The 13,615-nt window shown below is 38.8% G+C and overlaps 1 protein-coding gene across 1 annotated transcript in view; it reads left to right on the top strand.

Annotated features, from left to right (window-relative positions):
* Positions 1 to 13,615, top strand: part of HIF1A (hypoxia inducible factor 1 subunit alpha) — a 50,003-nt gene that overhangs the window by 20,781 nt on the left and 15,607 nt on the right. Inside the window, 4 exon segments of the mRNA XM_080642291.1 lie at positions 377 to 522; positions 607 to 691; positions 4,683 to 4,795; positions 5,397 to 5,599. Of these exon segments, the coding sequence (XP_080498417.1) occupies positions 377 to 522; positions 607 to 691; positions 4,683 to 4,795; positions 5,397 to 5,599 (547 nt within the window).

The raw sequence follows: 13,615 nt of genomic DNA, 5'->3' as shown, positions 1-13,615 counted from the left end.
CAACCAGTAATCGAACCCTCAACCTTCTGTTGTATGGGACAACGCTCCAACAAACTGATCCTCCTGGCCAGGGCCCTACCTACCTATTTTTTATTAACATGACCATTCTTTCTCTTTTCAGTTTGCCTTGCCTTGCTGTAGTACTTTAAATAGTCATTAAAAGTAGCTGACAAATCTAATTTTAGTCTTCCTGTTCTCTGACCTCGACTGTTCTGTGTTAAAAGGAAAGTGACGGGGGTGAGAAAGAGGAAGATTTTAATATGCAGAAAAAAATATATGTTGTGTATCTTAAGTGGAGAAAACTTTATTGAAACATCTAAGTATTCATTTAAGTATAACTTTTAAATTATTTTCCTTTTGTTTGTGCTCTTTTTAGGTGATTTGGATATTGAAGATGAAATGAAGGCGCAAATGAATTGCTTTTATTTGAAAGCCCTGGATGGTTTTGTTATGGTTCTCACAGATGATGGTGACATGATTTACATTTCTGATAATGTGAACAAATACATGGGGTTGACTCAGGTAAAATACCCTTATATTAAGAGACCTTCTTTATATATTTATGATTTTACAATGTAGATCTAATTTTTTAAAATGTGTTTACAGTTTGAACTAACTGGACACAGTGTGTTTGATTTTACTCATCCGTGTGACCATGAGGAAATGAGAGAAATGCTTACACACAGAAATGGTGAGAAGAAAAGTCTATTGTTTGATATAATGTGACAGGTGGTTTTACCTGATCAGATACTGTTACTAATTTTTAGATTTTGTTATTGTACTATCTAAGGCAAAACATCATTTCATATTAATTAAATGTTACTCTATTCTTGGTTAAATCCATTCTGTTTTTAAAGAATTGCATTAAAGTATGTAAAAAAATGTTTTTAAAGCCCACCTAATTCCATAAATATATAGCTATAAGAATAGATAAAATGGAAAAATAAAGATCAGGACCAAGGAAGTTATAAATTAAAATACAACTTTAAGACAAGAAGAAGTCAATACAAATGACAGATTATAGAATTTTAGACAATTAACTAAAGTTGAGGTGCCAGTTTGGATTTAAGCTTTTTAAAGGCTCAAGAAAAAGAAAAGAGAAGGTTCACTGGATTTTAAAGAACGTGATACTTGCTTATTTGACCTTTCATGAAGTTCGCAATAACTTCAGAATATGTAATAAATTATAAAGTATTACATTATGGATTATCAACAACAAAAAAGACCTGCTAACACCTCTAACTCTTAAGAATGAATTGTTAAAAATAACCAAATGTTCCAAGATTTTGAGAAAGTACCTCTTTTCCCTCCGAAATTCAAAACATGAATTATTTATTTCTGGAATTTTCCATTTACTATTTTTGGACCCAAGGTTGACTGTGGGTAAATGAAACTGAATAAAGCAAAACGCCAGATAAGGAGGTGACTGCTGTACTCTACAGCCTATCAGGATTCTGCACTTAAAAACTTAACAAGTAAAGAAAGTCTTTTCATACCCGTGCCCTCTTAAATAGAGTATCCTGATCATAATTTGTAAATTTTCATTGTATCTTTCATGACTGAAAGTTATAATGAAAATTTGTCATTATGCTCTGTAGTTGTTCTTTGCAGCTCTAATTTAAGAGTATAAATTCATTTGCTTTCTGTATTAAAGTTATAGTACTTTTGAATAGTTTTTTTAATGCTTTCTTTTTCATCTTATCTCATTTATAATAATAGTTAACCTCTATTCAGAGACTACGCTGTGCCAGAACACTGTTCTTTGAATTTATGTTCTTTCTAACTCCTTTAGTCCTGTGAAGATACTGTTGTTATTTGTTGTTTTACTGAGGAAATTGGGGCAAGGAGTTATTGAGTAGTTTGCCCACGATTACTGGGTGGGTAAATGGTAGAGCATGGCTTAAATTCGGGTGGACTGGCTCTAGAGTTCACATTTTAGAGCTCTTTTCATGTTTAGCAACTCTCACTACCTTCTTACTGCCATTTGCCAAGGTACCTTGTCAGCAGGAGCCCTCTCCTTTTTTAAATTTCATACTGTGTGTTTACTGTGAACTTGGAAAGCAAATGCATATTTTTTAGAATTCTGTATAAAGCAGGAGTAAATAAATTCTGAGCAAAGACCTAAGTAGATTGTCAATTAGTTTAGTATATGAGTCCAGGTGATTAGACTTGAGGGTTTCTATTGGCAGCTCAGTTCTTCCATTAGACCAGTGGTCGGCAAACTCATTAGTCAACAGAGCATGTGGCTCGCGAGCCGTAGTTTGCCAACCACTGGACTAGACTATAAGTGGATGGATATTAGGAAGTCTTGTTTTGATTTGGTAATGTGTTATTCTAAATCAGATATAGTCTGCTTAATATAGTTTAAATATATGTTTTTAACCAAGCACATAAACATTTTTAAAAATCATTCCTAAGGCAGTTAATGAATTTTTGATGTTTCATTGAGAAACAAAAATGCAGATTTCCACTTTTAGAAGAGGGGCTGCTATAGTGCATCACATTTTAATGATACACTGAGAGCTGTTATTGGTGTATTTACACAATGTAGTCCTATTATTCTGTTTTTATTATTATTACTGATTTTGGGGAGAGAGAGGAAGAGAGAGAAACATCGATTTGTTGTTCCACATATGTATGCATTCATTGGTTGATTCTTGTATGTGCCCTGACCAGGGATAGAACCCACAACCATGGCATATCAGGACAGTGCTGTAACCAACTGAGCTCCTAGCCAGGGCTAATCCTATTATTCTTATGTTAAAAAGATTCTTTAGATTTCATAAGATATTATAAAATACGATTTATTTTTAGAAGGCTGAAAATTTATTTCTTGAGAAATGTTTCTTCCATTAGGAAAATGCTAGTACTTTTCAACTACCTTGGTATTTAAATTTATCTTCATGTCCTAATTCAACAGCTTTGGGTTTCAAAGGTCAATCCAATTTAAGCTTAGATTATGAAAATATCCCAAAGAGTTTACATGTGGATCATTGCTGCCACCATCAGTCCCCCCCCATACACACCCACACACATGCCCTTATACCATAATTAAGACCAGTATGGTGTGGGGCATCTTTTTAAAATCCATTCTCAAACACTTCTAAGGAGGGCAAATCAAATCCTTATTTAAGTAAATCTAAATAACTTGTGTTAGCACCAAGACTGTCCCAACTTGCCTAGTTCCATTATTATAAGTCTGAGCTATAACTCTTCTTTCTCAAGAATCTAACATTTCTAGCTAACCCAGCCAAAATTTAAAGTTAACTTGATTCTTTTCTACTAGACACTTTCCTTGCAATATATTAGCCTTAAAAATCTTCAAATCTTAAAATTTCTCTGCTGCCTTATTTCTATCAATTTTTAAATTTTTATAGGTTCTAACTTTTTATTTATCTTTTGTCATCCTTTATACTTCTGCTACTGTTCAGTCCCTCATTGCCATCATGTATTCTAATTCTTATACATCCTATATGTTGCTGCTAAATTAATGTTATTTAAGTTCCTAGTTGTGCTTCCCACCTCAGAATTTTTTAGAAACTCCATGTTATATATTTAAGGCTGAATTCATTGTAGCCCTCCATAGCTACAGCTCTAACCTTCTCTTCTAATTTTGTCTCATTACTCTCTACTTTATATTATGGCCAAACTGAACTTTGTAGTACTGGTCCCCAAATTTGCTGTTTTTCCCTCCTATGTGCTTTTCCTTCTCTTCCTTCTGTCTGGAATAACACCCTTCAACTCATCTCTACTTATCGAAATGCTAATGTTTCTTTCTAAGAAGAGCTTCCTGATTTCCCCTGGACTAGAAGTTATCTTCTAAGCTCTCCCTATATTTCTTTAAAGCGTTCTTGTAAGTCTTGGGCACTTAACTCTGCATTGTATTGTTATCATTAACTTCCCTGCATCTAAATGTTTGACTTCTTCAGGACAGGCAGTGTGTCTTACTCATCTTTGTATTGCCTGCAATATCTAGTCCACTTCCTGAATAATAAATACTCAATCAGACTGATCAATGAAGATAAGAAATCAAGTTGCTATTTGAGTGTTGTAATCTCATTTTTTAATTATATGAGGTTTGGAATATGAGTAAATAGACCTGAATTGATTTAATTCTAATTTGGTTTTGAAAAGTCATTTACTTTTTCCCCCTCTTAACAAGATAGAAATAGTTTCCTGCCTGCTTCATAGGAAGATTTAAGGAAAAATAAGATATATAAAAATGTTTATTTGCTATTGAAGAAATTTCCTATTTTAGAAGTTCTGTAAATAATGGAGTACTTATTATAAATTGAACTAATATATTTAGTAAAGGTTTGGAAGAGTTTGCTGAAGTTCCTTTTTTGGGGGTTTGCTTATACACTGATAGCATAGTTTGCGGACAGATTCATACCATATTTATATTTCTTTGCAATTTGACCAACATTACTGGCTTGAATGTGAAGTGATTACTATTACTCAACTATGGATTCTTCTACCAACTCAGGGAATCACTGCTGTTACAAACCCAGTACTGACTCGGGGTGTTAGGTTGCTGTTTGTGTTAGAGTGGCCCAAGTGAGTGTGATTGTTTTTGTTCATGCTGGGATGTTTAATTGGGCAGCTCCCAGGTGTGCTACTCTTACTGTAACAAATTTGCATATTTAATTAAGTTTTTAAATTTTATTTCCTGCTTTTCTTAGGCCTTGTGAAAAAGGGTAAAGAGCAAAATACACAGCGAAGCTTTTTTCTCAGAATGAAGTGTACCCTAACTAGCAGGGGGAGAACTATGAACATCAAGTCTGCAACATGGAAGGTAAATAAAAATGGTTTGTGAGTGGTGATGCACTTGATTTATAGAGAGCTTCATGCATCTTGACATTGCTAGTATTAAGAAGCTTTAGCACTGTGAGGGAAAACTTAGATTTGTTCCTTGGCATTTGCAGATTTAACATACAAATAATATATTAATTTGCCAGTTTGAGGCATAATGTGAATTGACACTAGCTTACTGAGCTAACTTAGTCAGTTGGCTTTGCCAACCATCCAGAGTTTGAATCTTTATAGAGCTTAATTTTTAATTCATTGTTGTATCATTTGTTTTGCTCAGTGTTAAAACAGCCATTAAAGCAAGAAATAACCATCACACAGCTATGATGACCAGCTGAATGAAAAAGCAGCCCAGATTTGTTGTATGAAGGAGATTTTTAAAAAGAGTAATTAATCTGTGATGCCTGAGGTATAGGCCAGGGGTGGTGTAGGGAAAACATGTATTGATTTTCAGAAATATAGTTTACCTACTAATGACAGTAAGTTTTTACCAATGCTTGCCATATCAGACGCAACTACTTATTGCTGTATTTTTTTTTTTTCTAGCGTTGTATATTTTTTAAAAACTGCTTTTTCTTCATACACAGGTACTTCACTGCACAGGACATATTCATGTGTACGATACCAACGGTAACCAATCTCAGTGTGGGTATAAGAAACCACCCATGACGTGCTTGGTGCTGATTTGTGAACCCATTCCTCATCCATCAAATATTGAAATTCCATTAGATAGCAAGACTTTTCTCAGTCGACACAGTCTGGATATGAAATTTTCTTATTGTGATGAAAGGTAAGTGAGATATAAAATATAATTTGAAAATTTTCACTAGTCCACAACTTTTAAAAAACTATTTACTTTATAGTAAAGCCTCCCACTAGGCTGAATACTAGGATACATCCTAGAACTCAGAAATATTAGCTTTGTAGATTATTTCAGCCACATTGAATACTTATTTTGTACTATGAATACTCTACCACATGCTTTTCAGAAATTATTAAGATGAGGTGTGTTTTTTTCTTTAGGAACTCATTAATTTATAGAGAAAATAAATATATTTAAGAAATATACAATATATAATTTGAGGAAGGATTGATTATTTTTGGTTATGGACTAGAAAGAAAAGTCTGGTCATCTCCTCACCCTGTGGATTTTTCATGAGCAGCTTAATCCCTGCCCACGGTTTCTATTGCCATTTCCAAATTTATATTCCTAAATATTTCTATTTAATTACCAATTTGATTTTTTTTCTGGATAGATCCTCTACCATACTGTAAACTAAATCTTTCTGTAACTGAACTACACTACCACTGCCCCAAATAATAACTTCAAAAACTGGCTTTCTTTCTATAATACCTATCATGGTTAAATATATCACGATAGGCACATAGCTCCAGCAAAAATTTGGAAGTCATCCTTTTCTTTTACCCTCTTTATACTTAACTAGAGGCCCGGTGCACAAATTCGTGCATGGGTGGGGTGCCTTGGCCTGGCCGGCGATCGGGCCCGATCGGGATTGGCGGGCAGTGGGGGGTGGTGATGGGAGGGGGAGGAGGGACCACGGGAGGTTGGCCGGCCATGGGAGGTTGGCTATGGGAGCACACTGACCACCAGGGGGCAGCTCCTGCATTAAGCGTCTGCCCCCTGGTGGTCAGTGTGTTGTCATAGTGATCTGTCGACCAGTTGTTCAGTCCACCGGTCATAACAGTCACTTAGGCTTTTATATATATAGACTAGTGGCCCAGTGCATGAAATTCGTGCACATTAAAAGGGAATTAATTAGAGGAAATATTTTAATATTGCTATTCACGTCCCCAGGCCTGGCGCTGGGCGGGGAGAGAGCCTCACATCCCCGGCCAAGCGCCGGGCTGGGAGGCAGCCTCACATCCCAGGTGGGCTCAAGTCCCCACCCACCGACGCTGCAAGTCCCCATCTCCGCTCGCGCCACTCCCTGCCTCGCACACAGCCTCCTACTGTCCAGTCCTTACGGTGTCATGGCATGATGACCATTTGCATATTAGCCTTTTATTATGATGATGATATCTGGCCCAACTTGTTGATTATTATGTGTGATAAATTCCTGGAAATGTAATCACCCAGTCCCGGAGCCTGAATATTTGCTACATCCTGTCAAACTATCTCTAGAAATGCTGTCCCCTATACTCCGGAGCAGTGCTATCAGATGTCTGTTTCATCACATCTTCTCCAGTACTGAATATTGTGATTTTTTAGAAGTTCCAGGTATCTTTCCTTTGCAATTACTTGATTACCTTTGAAGTTAATTTTTCTCATGTATATTAGTTAATTTATTTCTTCTTTAGTTCAAGTCTTTGCTCAGACATATTCTTCTTTAAGTAATCCTATTTCGTTTGAGTTCACAGGAAGCAATAGCAGCTTCCATAGAGGAAGGTGGGGGGCTTGAGGGGGAGAGTGGTGCTGGACCAGAGGTGGTTGGCAATGGCTCCTGTTAAAGGTTAGATCGGAGGTGACAGGGTTAAGGGAGGTGTTAGGTTCTGAGACTGAAATGTTAGGGTGAGGGTATGCAGTCAAAGGTCACACCATTTGGGAGGTTGGGCCCCTGGGGTCTGGTAGGGAGGATGAGGGTCAGACCCGGGTTTGGTGAGGGATGCAGGAGGGGAGTGGTCTAGCTGGGAAGGCCTGTGGGTCTGGGCGGCTCCCCAGATTCAGGTGCCCAGCACTTGCTGCCAGCGCCAGGGCCACCGCACTGTCCAGGCCCCGCGACAGCCAGGCGGACCTGCAGCTTCAGCTCTGGCCGCGCTGCAGGGGCTGTGGGAGGTCGCATGGCCCCCAAGCCTGTACCTCCTTGCTGAGCTGGGTGCGCGCCCCTCTTCAGGGAAACTGCCTGAGTAGCCCCTCTAGGTGACATGACCTTGTGACGTCATCAGCGGAGTGCGTCACAGCCTGATGCTGCGTGGGCTGGGGGAGACTTTATGGGAGGAGGTCCTCTGTCCCCTAACCCTGCCACTGCAGGCCCGGAGCCCTCATCCCTGTGCACATGGTCGTCTGTAACCAGCACCCAGAGGCCGGGGTGGGGGCAGGGGGTTCCCACAGAGTTGGAAACCACTCATCCCAAGATTCCCACGGTCTCAGTGTTGCCACATGACTATATGGCCTCGGTGTTATGCCACTAGTTTCTGATGCCAGTTTTGCACCTTAAACTCTTAAATTAACTGCAAGAACAGCTTTCCTCTTCGCCCTCCTGGGACTCAAGAGTTCTGTTGCATAGGCTCCTTTCAAAGGGCAGTTCCTAGTTCTTGGCCATGTGGGGTGTTGCTGACTTTTCATTCTAGGTTTGCACGTGGGGTATCAATTCCCATGTTCCACTACACTGAATAAGAATGAGGATCCGAGCTCACCTTTCACATGAAGTGCCAATGAGGCAGCCTCATGTCCCTGGCTGGGTGCCAGGCTGGGAGGCAGCCTCATGTCCCGGCGGCGCAAGTCTCCCCCCTCCTCTCCCCCCCACCAGCTCCTGCTGCATGTGTAGCCTGTAGAATGGTTGTTACTGTGACGGAGTAACAACAATTTCCATATTACTTCTTTATTATATAGATTGGTCTCAATCTTAATAGGTATACTCTCTCCTTATATCTCTTAATCCATTTCCTCCTTTCCACTCTTGTTCCATTGAATTTTTTAGTTCATTACCACCTTTGGCTTGACTGTTGCCATAGTCTGTTAAGCTGTCTTTCTACCAACAGACTTGTGCTTGTGCCCTTTTACTCTCATCCAGGTTTCTAAAAAGTGGGCTTCCTAATGCGAAAATCACATTATGTCATTCTCTTGTTGAAAAATGCCTCAATTGCTTTCTTTCTTCTTCACACAGACAAATTTGTTTATAAAAATATTAGAGGAGGGCAGAAGGGTTTTATTTATTAAAAGAAGACAAGCATTTTTAAAAGCTGAAAGAAAAATAGACCTATACAATAAAATCTAAACTCCGTAACATGCCAAGCAAGGATATTTATTGATCTGCCTCTGCCCACTTCTCCATATTAATCAGTAGGAGGATGAACCCCTTCTGGTGTGTCTCCTAACACCTATAGCCAGAGTGCTTCTCCATGTTTCTGTGTATCTCTGTCATAGCATTTATACTACTGTTGTGATTATTTACCTGCTTGTCCCACTTTTTTTTACTAGAAAATACTATGGCTAACCGCATAGATTCTATAGCCAGACTACTAAGTCCTGACTTTGCTGCCTTTTTTGGAAATGATCTTGGACTCATTAGTTCAGTTTTTTCAACTTTAGTAACACCTATTTTATTTAGGTCATCGTGAAGATTATATGAGAAAGCCAATTTTAAGCATTTAGCCATAATGTAGATAAGAATGCCTCACCCCATTGGACAAGGAAATGTTAAGAGTGCTGGTTTTGGAATCACATAATCCTGGATTCAGCCCTGCAGCTCTGGTACTTATAGTGTAGCCTTGGTCTTAGAACTGAACTGTTCTAAATCTCGTTTCTTATCTAAAATGAGGGTGATATTTCAAAAGGCTGTTGCTAGGATCAAAAGAGTTTGTTGAGTGCTTAACGAACTCTGGTGTCAACTTTAAGAAAATTGAAGACAGAGCTAAGAAGTATTTTATGGCATTTATTAGCAGTATTCATGTGAATGTATGATAGAACAGAAATGCCCTCCTTTTTTGAGAAATTATTTTTTATTTTTTGAACTCAGTAACAAAGTGTAGGGGTAGGCTGGGAAAAAGGAAAGTGATGAAGCTAGAAAGAGAAAGGCTATTTTAGAAAATTAACAAAATGATCATGACAGAGGAGTAAAGACAGCCAGTTTAGAGTTTAACGAAGTAAGGTTTTGAGTTTGACTAGTTATTTTTCTGCTTAGAGTTCTTTGTAGGTACTTCTTCACATCTACAACCCTTAAGAACAAAATTTTAAAATCTAACATATCAAACTTGTAACATCTAAAATATCCCATAAGTAGCTATTATTTACTATACCAATTTCCACTTAAAATCATTCAACACGTTAATTTGAGCACCTGCTATGTGCATGACACTGTAACTGGCACCAAAGTGGAAATGAAGATGAACAGTTCTGCCCTCCAGACACTTACAATGAATAAATGGCACACTGCATAGTTGTTTTATTTATTTATTTATTTTTCCTCATTATTTTATTTTTTTTAAATAAATCTTTATTCAGATTATTACAATTATTTCTCCTTTTTCCCCCCATAGCTCCCCTCCACCCAGTTCCCACCCCACCTTCTGCCCTTACTTCCCCCACACTATCCTCATCCATAGCTGTATGATTTTTGTCCAGTCTCTTCATGAACCCCCCATTCCCCTTTCCCCCTGAGAATTATCAGTCCACTCCCTTTCTATGCCCCTGATTCTATTATATTCACCAGATTATTCTGTTCCTCAGGTTTTTAATTCATTGATTTTGAGGTTCACTTGTTGATAGATATGTATTTGCTGTTCATAATTTTTCTCTTTACTTTTTTCTTCTTCCTCTTCTTTAAGAATACCTTTCAGCATTTCATATAATACTGGTTTGGTGGTGATGAACTCCTTCAGCTTTTTCTTATCTGTGAAGCTCTTTATCTGCCCTTCAATTCTGAATGATAGCTTTGCTGGGTAGAGTAATCTTGGTTGTAGGTTCTTGCTATTCATCACATTGAAAATTTCTTGCCACTCCCGTCTGGCCTGCATAATTTCTGTTGAGAAGTCAGCTGACAGTCATATGGGTGCTCCCTTGTAGGTAACTAACTGTTTTTCTCTTGCTGCTTTTAATATTCTCTCTTTGTCTTTTGCTCTTGGCATTTTAATTATGATGTGTCTTGGTGTGGTCCTCTTTGGATTCCTTTTGTTTGGGGTTCTGTGCGCTTCCTGGACTTGTAAGTCTATTTCTTTCACCAGGTGGGGGAAGTTTTCTGTCATTATTTCTTCAAATAGGTTTTCAATATCTTGCTCTCTCTCTTCTTCTGGCACCCCCATAATTCTGATGTTGGTACGCTTGAAGTTGTCCCAGAGACTTCTTACATTATCTTCAACTTTTTGGATTTTTTTTTTTGCTTTTTGCTTTTTCGGTTGAGTGTTTTCTGCTTCTTTGTATTTCAATTCTTTGACTTGATTTTTGTGTTCCTCTTGTCTGTTTTTGGGTCTCTGTATAATATTTTTTATTTCAGTCAGTGTATGTTTAATTTCTAGTTGGTCCTTTTTCATATCTTCGAGGGTCTCGTTATATTTATCGGCCTTTTCTAGGATATTCTTAAAAAGCCTTATAACCGTAGTTTTTTTCTATATCCAGTCGTTTGTTTTCCTCCATTTCTTTCGTTTGTGATCTGATTCTTTGACCCTGCATTTTCACTGCTTCCCTGAGTTGGTAAGGTAGATTTGTGTGCTAGGTTTCCAATACGGCCCAGTGGGTCTGCCTCCCCAGTTAACCTGAGGTGGACACTCTTGGTGCACCCCTTTGTGGACTGTGTGTACAGCCTTGTTGTAATTAAGTCTTTATTGTTGTTGGTATCACTGGGAAGAATTGACCTCCAGGCCAGTTGGCTGTAAGGATCAGCTGTGTCTATGCTGGGAGAAGTTCGGTGCTGGAGACAGCCTTATAGGATTAGACTTGCCAAATTGCAACAGCCTCTGTGCTCAGCTTGGATGGGGTGGAGTCTCAGTCTTGGCTTCCCGTCAGCCTTGCCCTTGCACGCACGTGCGCGCCTTCAGACCTCTGCCTTCCCGGCTCCCGAGTCTCCGCCCGAGAGTCCAGACTCCCCCCACAAGAGCGTGGGTCCCCAGGGGCTCGCCTGGAACTGGGGTTCACTGCAGTCAGAACTGGGGCTCAGTGCAGTCAGGAGCCTCTGACTCCCATCCACTAGGGAAAGCCTGTGGCAACCTCCGCAGCCTTTGTGCGCGCTGGCACGCGCGCGCTTTCAGTCCTCGGCCTTCCCCGGCTCCCGAGTCTCCGCCCGAGAGTCCAGACTCCCCCCGTAAGAGCGTGGGTCCCCAGGGGCTCGCCCGGAACTGGGGTTCAGTGCAGTCAGAACTGGGGTTCAGTGCGGTCAGGGGCTTCCTTCCCCCTTCCGCCAGAGAAAGTCAGCCAGGCTCTCAGCCGCCCTTCCTCTCTGCGCGCACAAAGACCCTTTGCTGTACCTCCAATTCTCTGTGAGCTTTTCTCTTTCCTTCTAGTTGTAGAATTTTCACTCAGCCAGCTTTCCTGTGGTTCTGGATGGTGTCCCTTCTGTCTTTTAGTTGTAGTTTTGAAATTGTTGCGCAAGGCACCAGTTTAGGTGTTTACCTATGCCGCCATCTTGGTTTCTCCACTGCATAGTTGTTTTAGATCACAGGTTTTCTGATCCATTAAAAATACTTTTTATCAGATTTCTGGATCACTCCTCTCCTTTTTGGTATAGAATATAAGGTTTGTAATTCCCTAAAGTTAACTTTTTACCTTTCTTCCTCCAATATGAATAAAATTGGCCTTCTAGGGAAATATGTGCTATTTATATCCTTAGTAGTAGACATATCTCAACTCAGATTGAGACACTGATTGACATCAGATTAAATCAGAGTTTATTAACATAATATACAAGACCCTCATTAGTCTGATCCTCCTACCTACTTTTCTGGCCTCATTTCTTTCTGCTTGCCCCCTCTAACCATACCAGTCTTTGTTGGCTATACAATGCCAAGCATTTTCTCACCTCTGTCTGCTTGTGGTGTACCTTCTTCCTGAAGTGGTTTTGTTCTCTCTTTGACTCTCTTCTATACTCAACTCACAAATCTCCTATAGAAAACATCCTTTATCCCACCATTTCTTCTTGTGGGTAAGGGTGGTGTCTCTGATTCCTATGCTTACCAAAGCGGGGGGGATTTCTTAAGTAGTATAGTAAGTGTACCAGAAGATTAGCCATGTGTTGAGTTTTGTCTTTCCATTTCACACCTAGAACAGTGCCAGGCATACAGACATATAAAGGTATAAATAATGAAAAAATTAATTTCATGGGAATATTATTTAAACATATAACCTTCATAAAACCAATTAAAATTATTTTTAAAGCATAATTTAAAGAAGAAGGCTGTTGTGGTTTCTTTTTTTAAAACAATGGTTTCCTTTGAAATGCTGCCACCTAGTGTAGATATGTTTAGGGAGGTCCCTTTGTAAAGAATTTTTGATTTTGGCTTAAGTTGGCTTAATTTTTGTTTTGTTTTGTTTTTACAAATCAGCTTTCTGTTTGTTTATTTTGGAATAAATTATAGCAGATCTTTCTTTAAAAGTGTGACAACACAACAGTAGTATTTTTACACATTTCTTAGGAGAAGTATATCTTCCTGTGTGCTTTCTGTAATTAATTGAGGTGTGATTTCATTTTGGCGGGGGGGTTTTTGGACACAATAATATTGTTACGTAACCTTTGTTTACACCTCAGAAAGTCCCTTGAAATCTAAACTCTGAGAAATAAAAAAGCTTAACTCGTGTTTTGCTTTCAGAAAAGAAGAGAACATTTCTCTTCTAAGAAGTGCTAAGAAGAGCTTTCTCTTTCCCATAAAAAGGTTTCCATTTCAGACTGTGGTTACAGAGAACAGTAAGATTTAGTCTGTCCTAAAGGAACTGCCAGAAAATCAGAAGGATTTTGTTCTAGTTAATTTTCAGTTTGATAGCATTGTTTCATCTGAAATGAATTTCTGTAATTTTATGTAATTAATTTCCAAAATGAAGTACAAGAGCGTCTTTTAAAACCAACAGAATAGGTATTCCTTTATTCCCATTTAATGTAGATACTCTTTGGTTAATAACACTGAAACTTTGTAGTAGATATTG

Source organism: Plecotus auritus, assembly GCF_963455305.1.
Source record: "Plecotus auritus genome assembly, chromosome: 1".
NCBI lineage: Eukaryota > Metazoa > Chordata > Mammalia > Chiroptera > Vespertilionidae > Plecotus > Plecotus auritus.
This window is presented reverse-complemented; position numbering and strand designations above follow the sequence as displayed.